General features: G+C 37.4%; 1 protein-coding gene across 6 annotated transcripts in view; it reads right to left on the reverse strand.

Annotated features, from left to right (window-relative positions):
- The window catches only part of LOC121322372 (nck-associated protein 5-like), a 204,984-nt gene that overhangs the window by 20,028 nt on the left and 166,955 nt on the right, over positions 1 to 18,001 (reverse strand). For 4 of the 6 annotated variants that reach the window (XM_041262231.1, XM_041262230.1, XM_041262228.1 and 1 more), the window contains 5 exons: positions 14,980 to 15,168; positions 10,314 to 14,011; positions 9,146 to 9,266; positions 4,539 to 4,626; positions 1,049 to 1,369 (listed from right to left, as the gene is read on the reverse strand). In XM_041262231.1, the coding sequence (XP_041118165.1) occupies positions 1,049 to 1,369; positions 4,539 to 4,626; positions 9,146 to 9,266; positions 10,314 to 14,011; positions 14,980 to 15,168 (4,417 nt within the window). The other 2 variants (XM_041262232.1, XM_041262233.1) reach the window with 2 other exon arrangements.

Genomic DNA, 18,001 nt, shown 5'->3' on the forward strand with positions numbered 1-18,001 from the left:
ATATGCACAAATCAGCAAAATAAATACATGTTTTTCTTTTTCTAAAAAGGGTTTGATGCAGTATATGCCCATCTACCTGTGTAGCTTTCTTGCAAGCTTTGGACAGAGACCATGTATGGCATGAATATCCAAAAGAGCAAATGAACTGCAAAACTTTGGGAGTAAAATATAATCATGCAAAAAGCAAACAAGCAAACTGTGTACACATAAGATTTATATATTTACATAAGGAAATTCCTTAAAATCCACCAGGAACACCTTGTGGAATCTACCTTGTCGTCCTGACAAGAAGGGGTCTTGTCACAAACTGTGAATATATATATATATAGATAGATATATATATATATATATATTATATAATATATAGATATATAAAAAAAAAAAAAAAAATAATTAAATATATATTAATAACTCTCTATAATGCACATATAGTGAAGCAAAAATGTAACATCCTTGAATTAACCATGCATAAAACAAGAAAAAAAGTAACATTCCCATTCATGGATCATTTTAATTAGCAGTTTTTAAACTATAAATAGCCTGGCTAAACGATGGTCGGAAATTTAGTTTGAAGCGACAGACAAGCAAACCAAGTGCGAGAAGGAGAGCGGGTCGGGTGAGGGGAAGAGGGAATGGGCTTGGCCCAGGCTTGGCTGCCGTAGCAGGGCTGAAATATCTTGTCTCCTAGAGAAAGCTGCAGCTCCTCACAGCAAAAAAAGTAAATACATTAGGAAAGAACCACGTAATATGCCTAATATTTATTTAGTTATAAAATAAATGCTGACTAAGATGTCTGATTTATAAAGTGCCAGCGCAGCTTTTCTTCAGTTCAGATACTGTATCAAAAGGGAGAGGCAGAAATGGAAGCTAGACTGAGAAGTTTCAACAACACCGGTACTGTATTTACTGTAGAAATATTGCATGAATCACTAGTATAGGGAATTGGGGGACATGCTGTAGGAGCATTATATCCGAGGCACTTTATAATCGAGAGCCTTATAGCGAGAGAGCATTGTACACACCGTATGGGGCTGGTACTGTAACTTACCTGAGGTGGTTGGCAAGGGAAGCCGGCTCTGAAGAGTATGCCCAGCTTTGGCAGCCATGCTAGGCTCAGACATTGAGTGACAAACAGCACTTGGCTGTTGTTGACAAGTCTCAGAGGTGGGAGGCACTTTTCGTTCCCGGGGTTTGGCCTTTGGTAGAGTGGTTTCAGGCAGGATTTCACCTGGATCTGGGGAGACAGTTACTACCTTCTCAGGGTTGGATTGGGATTTGGGGAGATGTCTTCCGGTCACCCTAGTGACTGAGTCAGGGAGGGGGAAAGTTCCTATCCCACTGTCCAGGGTTCTCATCTGGCAGCTTGACCCTAAGGTACAGGAGAAGCATGTGATGGGGGGGTGGAGACAAAGAAAGCACGAGAGTCACAGGCAACGAAAGGGGTTATGGGAAAAAAGGGTCTCTTGGGAAGGTTTAAAAAAAAAAAAAAAAAAAAAAACATTATTTACAACAGATTACGAAAAATGTTAAAGTTAAACAGTCAGTTGTATTTCTGAAACTTCAGTGGGCAAACCAATTGAACAACGTGTTCTGAACTGCTACCAACCTAGATAATTGCCATTAATTGTTCTAATACCATGGTCCATGGCTAGCTGGAGAGCAAGAACATTTTTAGGACATAAGCATTTATGTTTAATATTCAAAAATGAATCTGCCATTTGAACCGTCCTCACTTTTTGAAATATTTAGTGATCGATATGAACAATAACGAATCTCCAAACCAGACTTCCCATACAACAGATGGCTGGATTTTTTGGATGCAGAATCCTTCCTTCCTGCTATGCACTGCAGTTTTTTTTTTATCCTTGTGATCCCAGCCTGAGTTACTGAGCATAATGTTGGCTAATGACTATCAGTGGCTGCTGCATAAATCAAGTTTATGCCCAGATTTGAAATGCACATTATATAATACTATCTCCTGCTAACAATTAAAGGGTTATTAAAAGCATATGGTGTTAAAAGTATCCATTGTGAAATTACTTCCTCTTCCAACATTTCCCATCTGATATTGTAATCCTTTTCTGAAGAAATTAGATAATTAGAATTTACCATGCACAGTGTAGATATATGGTTTTCATTTATGAATATATGTGTTTATTTATGATTACTTGAATTGAATTTGAATTCTGTAAGTGTTCCAAAAAATGCATGTGAAATGGAGAGAAACGGTTATATTTCATTTCTGAAAAACAGAGTTGTTGTTTATGCTAGATGTTCCTTATTGCACAAATAGTTGAGAAATGTCAGTAAAAAAAAAAAAAAAAAAAAACCCCACAAAGTACAAATTCACTTTAAAAATTGAATTGGGTCATAATGTGTGGAACCCAAGAGAGTTTACAGATCCTTTAATTTATGGCCAGTTCTCAATCATGCTGAACACAGATTCTTAAAGTATAACGCTGTACCAGGCATTACTATCTTCAGGCAATGGTTCAAGACTTCATCAGAAAAAAAGATTGAAAATTGATTTAATTCTACAGTCTCCATGCTGAATGTGATTCTCAGGCTAGTAACCCGCATCTCTTATATAAAACCCTCAAGGTGTTGTAATGCTTTATTGAGTTGGTGGTGCAGAGATAAAGCAAACATCATTCCTTCATCCGATCATGTGTAAAAAGAACCAGCCAACCACTGACTCACTGATAAGATGATGGCTATTTGATTGCTAAAGTGATGTCATTGAGCTGATGAACAGATTCAGATGACAAAGATTAATTGCTTCCTTGCGTATTGGCATTTTCTTGAAGAACAGGAATATCATTAAAAAATAATAAAGAGATCATCAATTTCATGGCTGGTCAGTTATCTTCTCAATTTCAATGGAAAGTATTACAAAACCATAATCGCTAACATTTAAAATACAGACCAGATGTAACAAATGGATAGATGCGGTTGTATCTGCTGCGGTTGTCCAATCTCATTTTAATGCTTAGGTGACTTATTACACGAATCAGAAATCTTCATACATAAAAGAATATGCGCAAATGAGTTGTCATGAGAGTGGAATAACCAGGGCTTTTACATAGTCTTTTTTCCATCTTATTAGCAGAGAGTCATTCTCACTGTGCCTTGTTTTTTTCCTTTTATTTCCCTTTGATTTTTCATTTTGTCTCCTGTGAAGCCATTTACCCTACAACAACGATATACATTCACATTCTTCCCTCCAGGTAACAGGACCCACTTGGGACTTACTCACATTCCGTATGAATCTATGTATGTCATACGTTAGTTCATGAATCACACGGCTCAGGAATCTGACAATTTCAATAAATATATAACTACAGGGAAAAAAAAAAAACACATTTCTTTGAAGCGCTTAAGAAGAAGAAAAAACACATTAACTTTCTGTATGCTTGGCTAATCCCTTGAATCATTAATCTACTAAAAAATCATTATAAACCCAAAAGAATGGGCAAGGCCAAGGCTATTCAATTATTTCAAAATGAGGAGTCAGCAAAACTGCAGAGAATGTTGGCTTCCCAGCCAGTTTAAAAATACTTAACACTTTAATTAGTCAACCACATGGGGGTTCATATCAATAAAGCACTTCAGTTCAAATCGCTTACACAGGCTGATGAGAATCAAAATACTTCCAAGGTAATCATGTCTTTGGAAAGTTATTAGGGTATTCAAAGACATACAGTTTGTTTTTGTGAAAGAACAAAAAATACACATACATATGTAAACAAAGCCACCGTTTTACATATATCACACATGTTATTTGAAATGTAGGTTTTGGCAAATTTAGAGCAACGTTCTCAATGACAGAAAAGTCATTTCAATATGTACAGTCTTCTTTTTACTCTGCAGGACATCTTATTTTCAGAATATGACGATTCAGTCTTATTGCCAGGGAAATGAATCAGTGCATTATCAATGTCTTAAGTATTTTTGTAAGTATGCAAAGTAGCACTACAGCCTTTCAATGAAGTCATACTCAGACTGGTTTCATTAGATGGCTCTTTAAATTTATTGCAGATCTATAATTGCTTTTTAAATTGAAAACATTTCAAGCAGTTTTTCACTATTACTTACGTATGACACATTCATTTAAGAGCTTTGGGAGCCATTTTATTTAACTATGGCTAAGCCAGGCTGACATCTAAACAATCATATAATGAGTTGTGCACGTTTAGCAAATGCGCTTTAAAACTAATTAGAAATTCCAGATCAGAGACATGTATATAATAATAATAATAATAATAATAATAATAATAATAATAATAATAATAATAATTTAATATATTTGCCACCTTGAAGTTATATTGCAACAGTGCAATTGCAAATTCTGTCATCCAAATTTCACAACCTCACAATAGTGTGACGGCCAACTTAAAGGCCTTCTGAAAGCCCAGGCATTGATTTCTGATACCCTTTTGTTTAGAGCTAAGGATATATTTTGTTCACCATTGTTCTCTATCAGGAAAGCTTTTGCTGAAATGGTTTGCCCACTGGTAATTAAAATGTACTCTCCATACCTAGCATATGATCTTGACAAGAAGGTTCGTGGATGGTCTCTTCATCATCGTCTGCCATAATGTTGATCTTCTGTGTCACAATCTTGGTCTGTTTGTTAAAATAAATAAATAAATAATAAATGAATAAATAAATAAAGTTTGCTTCATTATTTGCAAACTGAAGATATTCAATCAGCACCTACCCAAAATAGGTGTAAAAACATGTTTAAATATCACAGTGCTTTGCTCCTCACTGAAAATCAGTACTCCACATAGTGGATCTGGAGCAAGTCTATTGTTTTCTATTCACGCACAACGTTGAACTTCATTAAATGCACACTATTACACAGCTGATGGTTTATAGGACCTTTGTGCTACTATTGCAGTACATTACCTTTCCTGTGCTAGCTCCTACCTCGCAGATATACAACTTTAATGAGTACTAACCTCTGGAACTGTACCTCCTTATGTAATACTCTAATACTGCAGTTTCTGACCAAGTGCCAAAGTAACCTGTAACTATCTAGAAACATTTGCATTAAAATGTAAGGTGTATGTACAACATTGTGGAAATATTGTCTCCTTAAAGATAGTTATTAAATGATTGTCTCCTTTCTTAATTCAATTATCACAACTTGAAAATAGGCATGTTGCTTTTCCCACAAGCAACTATTTGATTTTCCCCTTATCCAAAACGATTGCTGCTTCTACAGTATTTAAACAGGAGACCTGGTACATATGAGATTTAGTTCAGATCTACAGTTCAATTGCCAATACAACACAGGGTTCAATGCAATTGTCTTTTTAGCTGGAAGGAAATGTACGGAGAGAAACGACAAGGTGACAATGAGACAATACAGTGTGTGCTCCGTTTAAAATGTCACATTATCAGTGCTATTGTTTCTGTAAAGTGCCCAGTGCCAGGGAAGGAGTTCTTCATGATTTCAAGTAAAGGTTATAATGGGCTAAGAATGGTGTATATAACGCAATAACGTGCATTTGTCACATATTACATGACAACTGCTCTCCTATTGTTTTCTGTGTATGCCAGCCGTTCTGCTATGGCTCAATAACAAAAACAATGACATTAATTATTGACCCCTGTTCTAAAACCACTCATTACTGATGAAACGCTTCACAGGAACGCTAACTCTTTCAATGGACTACAATGGTGATTTCAGACAAACAGGGGTAAATAAATAACTTTAAAAAGTGGTATCATAATAGTGACTTCCACTATTACCTTGTATCAGCAATGCTAATATCCCTTCAATAGACCACGCCTCTGGTAATGGTCTGCATATAAAAAAAAAGTACTCATTATGGTATACTATAGATGATACACTATAGTTATTATTTTTATTAAATAACACACACACACACACATGCACACACATATATTAGCTCAAAGAGCAAAACTGAAAGCATATGAAATAAAAGGTTTTTAACAAATGTATACAAAAGGTTTAAAAGATTCAAATATATTTTATTTTCAGTACGTTTTGGGCAAAAGCCCTTCCACAGCTGCCTAAAAATTAGTTGTTTACTTACCCGAAATATCCTGAAAATTATATATATATATATATATATATATATATATATATATATATATATATATATATATATATATATATGAAAGCTCTACCAGCAGTGTAAAAAAGAAACCACTAATGCAAAATGTAGCTTTTTTTTTTTGTTGTATTTCTGTTGAGTGAAGATATAACCAGAGCTGTCAGGATAGTATTAAATGGGGCATTGTTAAATTGAGTGGCTCTGATAAGGGGCTCCGCTTTGTTATCAAAATTCTACATCAGTCGGATTGAATTTCCTGCATATTGCAGTTCCAGACTTTCATGCTCCCTCTCCCTCTCCCTCTCTCTCTCTCTCTCTCTCTCTCTCTCTCTCTCTCTCTCTCTCTCTCTCTCTCTCTCTCTCTCTCTCTCTCTCTTACTGACACGGCAAGGTCAGTCTAACATATGTCTATGGGTCCAGCTACATCACTTTTTCATGATGCAAAAAAAATCTACATCTTTTGTAAAAAAATAAAATAAAAAGAAGTTGGTGATTACAGGGATGAGAGAAAGGAAGGTTTTCAAACAAAATGCACACATATCATATATCATTAAAAAAAGTTAATGACTGCTTGTATTTACTAATATATGATTTTTTATTATAATATATATATATATCTATATATATATATATATATATATATATATAATATATATACCATTTGGGAACCTTGAAGAACAAGAGTGAAAGCAAAGACAGAAAGCTAGCTATGTTATTCCATTTAACAAGGAAAGTGGCTGGGAAAAAAACAACAGAAAATTATTGCAGTAATTAGTATGGCTTCAAAAGAAGATGTACTTCTTAATGCTGATCTCCATGGCAACTGTTACTAAATGAACTATTCATATTTTTAAAGGTAAAATGCCATAAGTACAGAATAAATTAATTATATACTTAATGTTGTCATTCAGTTTTAAATATCCTTTTTTTAGTATTTAAATACATTTTGAAACTGCTAATGATCATCTATGAATCATGAAGTGTTGTATTTCCCTTTTTCATTACCATCTGGCTCTACTGGTTCAGATTCTTTAAAGCATGCCAATTAGAAAGTTCCTCCAGAGTAGGGCTGTGCAGAGTTCACTATCATTTTCCAGAGGATTTGTGCTACCTCCAGCCTCCAAAACAATCAAAAACAGAGGAGACTTGAGACAAATTCAGGAAACTAAAATGACAAATAATAGAGCTTCATTGTTCTTCATCTATACACTGTGATCTTTTACCATCAGCTTTTTTTTTTTTTTAAAATAAATTAATAAATAAATAAAACAAGGCAGAGAAAATAAATGAAACCTAGTAGCTATTTGATAAGCCGAAGGGTCGTTTTGAGTGGTTTACATTATCCTTTGTTTGAATACCCTTTGATAAAATCCACAGCACTATTCCACCATGAATTTTATCAAAGGGAAAGCACAGAATTATTGAAAACAAAATAAATAAATAAATAAATAAAACTTGAAGAACAAACTTTAAGCAACAGAACCAACCAGAATGCAGTCACTGTATTAAAATACCTTTTTTGGTCTTATCTTTTCAAATGTCCTAATTTTCCCAGCTAGGTTCATTAAAGCAGCTTAAAGAGCAATAGCTATTTTCAAAAACATTTCCCTTTAGACAAATGTCATCCTATTCATCCAAATTACACAGAGCTCCCTGTGTATTGAGCAACAGTTACTGGAACATCCCTCACGGCAAATGCCACCAATGTTGTGTTCTCTTTTCAACTTACAATCAATGTCACACATACAATTAAGTATACATATGTGGCATTTAAACACATTCTATCTGGGCACCTTCATTAGCTAGCATGGTGCCTAGGTAACTCAAAAACGCTTGTGTGCTGTGTCTAGCTAAATGTAACAAGAACCCAGATGATTTTTTTTAGATGGCTTTGCGGCTATTTAAGTTCTATACCACCTCAAACCACCTCAAACATAAATCCTTAATTGAAACTGTGTGTCACAGATAAAATATGTTGTTTTTAGAAAAGAATGAAAGGATGGTGCCTTGAAAAGTAGTGGTTTTAGTTACATGCAACCCATGCAATTGGATGGGGCCCCAAGGCAGAAAGGGGGCCCCTGTTGTCGTGGCTCGGTTACTATAAAAAACGTTTATTTACCTCAAGTCTGCACCAGAATGAATTACTTATTAGTCATTTTCCCATTCTTTGTATATATACATCAAAAGCCATAACCAGAAAAAAAACATGTTGGGATTTAAAGCCGTGAGCAAGTTTAAGTCAGTATGTGCCGTGTATCATGTAAGCTGTGATTTAAGTTAAAAACAGAAAGACATTTAAAAATGTTAACACACTATAAACAGTGTTGCTGACTGTGCTTCAAACCTGAGGGGAATACAAGTGTCTCATGCACACAGGGCAGCATGTTTGAATGAACCTGGAAACAAATTAAAATAAATGCGTTTCCAGTATTTACATCGTCCTCGCCTCTTATGATTCTCGATTACATTTACAAGGGAAGTTTGCTGGATCTGTATCTAACCTCAGTATTGCCTTGCATATGCTTTTGACTATGTCTGTTGCAGCAGGGTCAGGGAGAGAAGTTTTTCTTGCCTGAACATGAAATGAATAAAAAACTATTTGCTTTCTACAATGTCGCAGGAGCATTTGACTGGAGTCGAGCAGATACTGATCGTGCACCAGATTTGCACAAAACTGGGTTATTCGGTTATTTTACAGACTTTACCACTGCGAAAGCACGAAAGGTTAACTTCTGTCTCTGAGAGTGTGTTTTTTTGTGAATGGTGTAGTAAAATGCAATACATTTGTTAGTGTCGTTGTGGCTATGTTTAATAGTCATGGTATCGTAGCATAGTATTACTGGTAAGAATAGGTAATAGGGGCCCCGGAATCAATCTTTGCATGGGGTCACTACGGGATAAGCACCGCCACTGACTTTATATGTGGTCCAGGGGTCTTGATAACACAGTTTAAGGTCTACCAAGGTTTAGTTGGTTCATTTTCTAAACAGTGACTGGAGGACATGTTCTGTCAAATGGTTAAAATCATTTTTACAATCTGACCAGAAGAAACTTACCACAGTTTCATTGTGCATTTCCATATCTGCCTTCATTTCGCTGTTTATCTTGTGGTGCCCTTGGGTGCTGATAGGGATGGTGGGAAGAGATGAGTCTGGGGAGCTGCCCTTCGACACACTCCTGTAGGAAATGTGATTTGATCAATTTTCTGTCTGCTGAGAAGCTGTCTTATCAACTCTGCAGGTAGAAAGCGGTTTCACTGATATATGACACCATCCTCCTTCAATCCACTGGCTTCTCCCACTGCTTTAATGTTCAAAGTAACCTCTTTTCATCTTTCTGTCTCTTTACCCTTTGAGTGATAAATGTTTCTAACTAGCCTTGATAAAATCTGTCGATTACAATTTGACGTAGTATATCAATTTACTGGAGCGCACATAATGATATATTTTTCTATCTGAGATTGCTTCTGGACACAGAGGCGAAGCATGGATCACGTTTGTTGACTACCTCGATGGCCTAAGGTTGAAGTGACGATGAACACTTCATCCAAGAGCTGTCTCAAAGGAAGAGCTGGGCTTTTTGATAAAGCTACCACAAAAAATGCATCATGTTCAGTAAACTTTCAAGAGAAATATGGTGACACGATATGAAATATGAAAATACATTAAATCAAAATAAAAAAAACAAGCTATATTGCAGTTAAAGTGATGTAAAGCAGCTGATAAATTTGTATTAAAGTAATATCAATTTAACAAAAAAATTAAATAACAATAATTTCCATGTGTAAAGCACCCGTGGCATTTACCTAGTGTTTCTATCCAATGTCCCTGCACCTACAGTACAATGTTTGATAAGATGTTCCAGTTTATATTTTGTCTTGGAACTTGTAGTAGTTATAAAGCATATTAAAAGTTCATACTAATATAACTCACCAGAAGAGCTACAATTAAACAATATGTGCCTTACTTCAACCTTCAGTCTCCCCAGCTCCTCCTTTTTGGCTGTACTGAGCAATAGATGAGAATGATGAACTGGGTTCATGTATATCATTAATCTAGAACTCTGATTCTAAAACCGTGGCTCCTGTTTTAGTCTGGTTTAACACCAATATTTTTTTTTTCTTAAGATTAATAAAAGCTCTATCTTACCCTGTCCTTTATGTCAAGCATCAGTTTTTAACTAACAAAGCTCTTTTTTAATGAATAATAATTGTATGTACAGTACCTGTTCAGTAGGTCCTTCATAAATTGGTCCTTGGTTGTAGAAGGCTGAAGCTGTTTCATTGGTGGACCTATCTTACTATTGCAGTGATCCATGATTGAAACCACTTTATCATTATTCTCTGGTTTTGTTGAATGCCCATGACTATCTTTGCACTGTTCATTTTTCTTATCTTTCTTTTTGTCTGGCTTTATCTGCTTGTTCCCCAGTACAGATCTAATCTTGACTTCTTTCTTCTCTTCTTTTGCTTTGTAGGTTTCAGCTTTTTTGTTACTTAGTGCAGGGAGCTTACTTTTGCGGAAACCAAACCAGCTGGCCAATGAAGAACCAGTTTTTAGTTTTGTCTCTGTGACCTGCGACTTTTCCTTCCCTTGACCTTTCTGCATGTTCTCTTGAATGCCCATCATAACTTTCTCTTCTATCATGGATACCGAAGGACTGAGTTGTTCTGTTACCTCTGGCCCTCTTGTGGGGTTTTCCGACTTTTTTGCTGGTCTCATTATTTCAATTTGGCTAGGGTTTAGCAAACTGCTACCAATGCTTTCAGATGCCTGCTCCGGTAAGAAATGAGACGGTGAGACAGAATCAAACCTGTCGGCTAAAGGTAGGCTACGTGCTTCTTTTTGAGGTGGTGACTTGTTGCCCTCATACTTGGACCCGTTTCGAGGACCATCTGCTTTGGGGGTAGTTCTACTAGTAACTTTGCTTGGGCTACCTTGGTGGCTGCTTGAACTACTCATGCTTCCATAAGAGCTTTGCCTGGTGTAGGAATGGTCAACCCCCCTTGGAGAATGAGAAGGGCTTTCACTCGGACCGCTTCCAGGGGTCAGCTGAAACCCTTCAATGGAAGAGTTCTGTCTTGTTAAGGAGCTTCCCCTTCCCGTTGTGTTTGTTATGATCTGAGTACGTATCTTACCAGGCCCTTCCATTACACTGGTGCAAGTTTTATCCCCAGTGTGTGTGCTAAAGCTCTGGCTGCGGGCTTTTGCTCCATTCATTCCCAGGGCAGGCTTTAAATGGGGCTTATTTGTCACTGAAACTGACCTTTTGAACAGCCTATTTTCTCCATCTCCTTTGTCTGCAACAGGACTCTCACTGTCATTCAATACTGGTGACAGTGTTTCTTCATTCAAATAACCTTCCTGAATATCACTTCTAATCTCCTGATCAGATTTTGCAGTCACCATTTCAAAACTTCTCGTTCCCTGCGATGCATCACACTGCCTACAATTGCTTGACGTCACTGTTCCTTTGGAAGCTGTATTAATATTATCTTTTTCCTGCTTACCAGGCACTGTTATGATTTTCCTTAGCACGGGTGGAGATTTAACAAGGACTTTGAGCCCAATGGGAATACGTGTCTTTACAATTTTTTCTTCAGTGTTCTGAAGACTGTTTTCAGCACCAGGTGACGTTGGTGTCACTTGGGAACCATGTCCCTGAGTCCCATGTGGCTCAATAGTACTTTGCAAGTGACCCTGGAGAGATATTGGCAAGCTGCTAGATGTTTTGTACTGCGGCGGCAACCCATTCTCACAGGAAAGCCCATTCTTACTGGTAAATGTGCTTTGTAGTGAGGAACCTTTCTGAGGATTGTAAAAACAGGAAATGTTTTTAGAGCTCTTTGCTATAGGTTCACTGATACCCTGAGCATGGCCAGAAGTGGAAGAAGGACGAAACATTTTCACAGAAACCCTTTTAGGAGAACTTTTTGTTCGGGTCTGATGGGCTCTGGGAGAACTTTGGTGCTGCTGGGTGATATTATCTACCAATTTCTGTGGGGCTGACTCAGCACAATGACTTACATCTAATTCTGCTGAATCTTGCATAATATGAGGGCTTTGATGCTGAACATCAAGTTGGGATGGCTGATGGTGATGATGCAACAATGCAGCAGACCCTCCTCTTGAAGCATTTGAAGTACTGAGGTGGGTTCCAGGTTTAAGTGCTAGTGGAGGGGTGATTTCATAGTTCGGTCTTATCATTAAGGAGGTAGATCTGTCTGGTGGTGGAGGCGGAGAAGGAGACCTGAGTTCAGCTTGTCCAGGATCACAGTGCCTGTCTCTGGTTGGAGGCTCCCCGTAATCAACAGGTTCCATGTGTCGCCTAGGCAACAGGGGAGAACCTGGTACTCCAGTGTTAGATCCCTTTCCCCAGTCATTCCTACAGGGAATCTTGGAGCTCTGTTGAGGTTGTGCATTGTGCTTTAAAACTACCGATTCTGCCTTTAGGATCTGGTTACAACCACCCCCAGGAGATTTTATGAACCTTGATAGCTTAACTGGGGGAGAGGACGGTGACTTTTCTTGACATGAAGAACTGGATGTCCCATTGTTATTGTTGGTTTCACTCACAGATGCCTTAAAGACCTTTTGTGGCAACCCTTTGCCACTGCTTGGTATTTTGGTCAAATTTGTCCTTTGAGAGGAAGTTGTCTGCATAGAAGGTACATAATTAAGTTTGTGAGCATTATTATTGGCTGGCTTTGTTAATTTTGGTTGCTGAGGAATGTGTGACAGCAGTCTTTCAGACCGTGGGGTGTTAGTGCATACACTCGAAAGAATAACATTTTTTTTTGCCATATTGTCAGGCTGCAGTTCAGCTTTGTTTTGTGGGGATTCTAGGACTGAGTAGTTCCTCACTTTGCTTCCTTTCTGACAATTAGCCATTCCCTGAGGTACAAGCTCAGTATATTCGGCAGTGGATATGGTCTCCTGCCGGTTCACAGAAATCTCATTTCTAGTCACAGAGATGACTCCAGTCTGGTGTGAACTGAGCTCAATAGGCTCCCCGTCTTCCACATCAAATATTACAGAGATACATTCTTCAGACGAGGTCTTTCTTACCACCTTGTTCTGCTTCATCAAATTAAAAGTCTTTGGCCTACTGTCCAGTTGTGAAGAACAACTGAGATCTTTTTCACATTGTGGAAGGGGAAGGTTGTCAAACTCGTATGAAAGCCTGTTAGAGCCGCCTAGTGCTTGTTTCTCAGCAAAAGGGATCACTGCACTGCTTGTATCATCCCTACTTTCCACATGCAAGTCCTCCGGGACTTCCAGATCATCAATGTCAGAAAGCTGGAGTGCACTATCTAAGTCTGTAGGACTGGTCTTAAACTTCAACACTGGGGGCTTGAAGCTTGTACATGTTTTCTCACTCAAGAGAAGGCCGTTGAAGCTTGTTAGTTTTTCAGGTCGCTCCGAGTTGAAGTACGAGGGTTTTCTCTCCATCATTGATTTTCCACTGTTCCCCCAGCTGAACAGGCTATCAGAAACACTGTGTGTTAACTTTTTACAGAACATCCTACAGTCCTTATTTGGTAAATTGTGGGGTAGGGTGGGTGTATTTGTAGATTCGTCATCTGCATCATCGTGAGAATCAGAGTCATAGGCAATTTTTTTCACCTGCTCGCGGTTCATGCACATTCCCACAGGTTTGCTTGGCAGCTGGGACTTAGGACCACCATGACCCACACACTTTATACCGGGTGAGTATATCCCTTCGTTGGAGTTCATGCAGTCCTTGTATCCCCATTTGGATATGAGTGAAGGTGGCTCCATCGGCTTCCTCTTTTGGAGCTTTCTCAGGCCTTCCAGGATGTGGCTTTCCTTCTTTCTGGTGGGCAGCTGTTCCTCAGCAGGGCTGGAAACATTGGTGGCTGAGGAGCCAATGCTCACTGTTTTTTCCCAGTTCAGTGATGACTGTGTGGTGGGGAAAAAAGAGGAAACAAAGTTACAAAAATTTCTACTTGCACTTTGCTATTACACAGTTCAATCTGATTGATATTCTTGGTTCTGACTCAGCTATCTATATTTTAGAGGTATAGCATCCATTAACTCAAATCGTGAGCTTTTTGTCCCTTTCCCCTTCATTGTTGACTTTCGATATCACTGTAGGCTATAATAATGACTTTGACAACCCATCAATCAACCTGCAATTACAGTCTCTGACAGCTCTCCGAGGTAGCCTGGTAAAACACTAATGGCTGTTTTCTGGTTAAAAAAAAAAAAAAGAAACCTCTATGAGGATTGTGGATGGTCTTTGCAGTGCTTTAAAAGGGACATGGTTTTTCTATATGCAGTATATAATTTAGTTAATATCTTTTAACACATGGTATTCAAGATGTTCAAAAGTATCTGTGGTCAGAGCACAGTTGGGTTGCTGAATTAATTTCAAGATCCTGTCTAAGGAAAGTGAATTCAAACAATACAAAGCATCTGATGACAAACTGAATAATATAAACCTTACAGTGAAAATTATTCCTTCAGCAGCAACTCCTCAAACATTCACTCGCGCACACCATCCCACACAGACTCACAGAAAATCAATGTGCTATCTCTTTGTTCATGCATATCTCTACAGAGAGTTCATTCAAAGAATATAGCCCTTATATTGTACTTCATGGGTCTCGGATGTGGTAACAGTGTTATCTTCTGGTAGTTCCAAGCTGCATGATTTGAAAAATGTTGCCTATCTATGAAGATATACTTGATGCACTGCATTTATTTTGTTATTTCAGACCATAAAATAAGGAGTGTAACGTAACCTATAACCCTATAATGTCAATATCCCTAGTGCAGTGGTAAATCATATCCACACAAACACATGTTTTTTTAATCCTCAAAATACTTGAAATCAACTACGTTGTTCAAAAAATGAGTTGTTTTACCCTTTTGCTGCATAATTTTCCATCATTCCAAGTGCAGGAGCCACTGGAATATTCGCTGCAGGCACTCGACAGGGAGCGTTCACTGCTGCTGCAGCTGCTGCGGGGGTACAGTTGTGTTGGTACTGTCAAACTTAATTGACTCTGGCATTTGAAGACGGGTATTTCAGATTTTACATTCTGCTGGGACTCCTGCAAACACACAAAGAGATGTAATTGCCATGTGCATAAAAATAGAATATATATATATATATATATATATATATATATATATATATATATATATATATATATATATAGTAAAGTAGATAGGAAACCAGTAAGACTAAACTCTGACATAAAACAAGCAAAGTACATTGGTCCAGGCCCATTTCAATAATACTAGAGCTTTACACACATTGTTTTTTTGTATTTTGTTTTTTTTTTAACAAACGTTGTACATTACAGGGGATTTTAAAACATTACAAACTTTTGTTATATATGAGGTTGGGGGAAAAAAAAAAACATTAACTTTTGACCATTAAAATCTGCATCCTATATACACACACTCTGCAACTGCAAGGCATATTGATGCATGAATAAACATATACCAAAGGGAAGATATTCTTGACCTGAATAATGTTCATTTGAAGAAGGTGGGCATCATCTAAGGTTGGTGCTTAAACTTAAAAATGTTAGCATGCTAGGGTGTTAATACTCGACACCAAGTGGTTGTGGGTTCACATCTCAGCACTGTCAGGAAGATAATTGGCTCAGATCTCACTAGAAATACATTGGCTTCTGGGTGCCAGTCCCATAGTTCTCATTTGCTATAGTGCAAGCAGCAGACTCGGACTATAGCCAGCTAAAATGAGACCAAATTAGCCAAGTGCCCGCAGTTGGCCCGGTGGTAGGCAGTGATCCATACTGGGCACAGGGTTTAGTCTTATCTGGACGACAGCTGCTATTAGACCATATTAAGATTTACTATGAGGGATGCAAAAGAACCTGCAATCTAGGAAACATGCAAATCATAGTTATAAAAGTGCATAGCCATAATTCATATCTTTCTAAACCTGACTATCTTTTACAAAGCCTAAACTTGTTGAATAATATTCTATTTATTCAATTATGTTGATGGAGAGCAGTAAATGCTGCGCCTAACTTAACTATTTGCCAATAAATCTAGTACTTTGTCACTGCATTGTATTGAAAATGAAATGAGGGAGTATTAGATTAAATACTTTGTCGATATTAGGAGAGACATTATACACTAGGAAACAAACATACAGCATCTATTTATAAGAAAAGAAAAAAAAGGATGATCTGAGCAGTGAGCAACACCGCTTATTCTTAATACAGTCAGTATTTTTAGTAAATGATTATACTCTCATCAAACCAGGAGGGGCTGAAAGCAGTTTTGTAAAGCTTTTAAAAAAAAAATTAAAAACGAGAAACATGACTTGTAATTAAAAATCTATAGACATCCCTTTTCAATGAAGCTGCCTACTGGATTTTTTGGTGCATCAATCATTAGCAGAGTTAATGTGTTGTGTGTTTGCACCATATCAACCCCCAGTCTGCTGTGGGCTATGCTTTCTAATAACTTGGGCTTTAACACATAATTTGGTTTTATGATTCTAAAACTGGTTGGATTGGAAAACATCCTCCACTTTGTCACTATATATTACGCCACTGAGACTGTTTGTGGGTTGCTTGCTTTTAACTTGTAAAATTTTATCTGGCTACGTATTGGGTTTATGGTACATTTGTCTTTATTTTAAACGCAATACCAAAATAGCAATCACACACTCCAGAGCTTGGCAAGGTCAATGCAATAGCAGTGCAAGCACTTTTTGACAACTGCATTAAGCTTAAAAATATATAACAGATGAGGCACTATAGGCTGGACAAGTTAAATTAATTTAGAAGCTCGAAAGATGGTCCACTGAGAACGAAACTCCTCCATTGAAGTCTAATTTTGGTTTCCTATCTACTTCAATTCTTTATGTAAGGAACTCTACCATCCATCTTTGTGTCAGCTCCAGGCAGCTGAAGCTCACTGCCTTTGCAGCTTATTGACACCCTGCGCTTGCCTGCAGTACTCTAGTAGTTATCACCATTCTCCAAAAGGGATTTTGGTTGACTGTGACTAAAAGCTCAGCTCTAAGCAAGAGAGCAATGGATAACTCACATTTTCTATTGCATTGTATTGTGTCGGTGAAACTGAAAACGTATGGCAGTACAACTTTGAAATCTGTCACTCTGTGTGTTAATAACACTCATCAACCCATAACCCGGCTATCAAAATGGTTATCAGTTTGGTATTTTTGTAATTGAGCAGTTGGCTGGATTAAGGTAGCCTTTTCTACCACTTAAGGGCAGTAGTGGCTGCAGTCATGCTGTAATGATTTTACGTACAGCATCATTCATTTAGCAGATGTTTATCCAAAAGCTAAACAAATAATTGCACCAAATATTTTTTCAAACCAATGGCTAAATGAGATCTTATGTCCCTTGAATTATCCAAGCAGCAGGCTGAACTGTATTACAGATTACAACAGTTAGGTCCAAGCAGAGCAGAAAGGTTAATGTGTTCGTTATTATTGGATCTTACACCTCAGGTCCACCTAACCAGTGCTTTTACATGATCTTATGTGCTTTCTTTTTTATGACACAACAAACCTTAGTTCTATGGTAATTGTAATAGATATAGAGTACAAGTTAAGCAACTTTAAAATCATATTTGATCATTTTAACACATGTAGATGTGCTCAGCCAGGCCTCCTGGCTATATTGGTCTAATACAAATCTGATTGAATAAACAGTATTTACTTTTCCAAGCCAATAAACAGGGAGAGGAAATCTGTAGAAATGAGAAACTGCATCAGCTATTATTAAGCCCTCATAACTCCACAAAAACCTCTACATAAATGAATCAAACTTAAATAAGCTTTTCAAGACTTTTCAATGGCAAAAATGCAATTTAAAACACATTCAAACCTTATAATAAAAAAATAAAAAAGCCCTGATTTACTTTCAAAAG

The sequence above is a fragment of the Polyodon spathula genome, chromosome 10, assembly GCF_017654505.1.
Source record: "Polyodon spathula isolate WHYD16114869_AA chromosome 10, ASM1765450v1, whole genome shotgun sequence".
Classification (NCBI taxonomy): Eukaryota; Metazoa; Chordata; class Actinopteri; order Acipenseriformes; family Polyodontidae; genus Polyodon; species Polyodon spathula.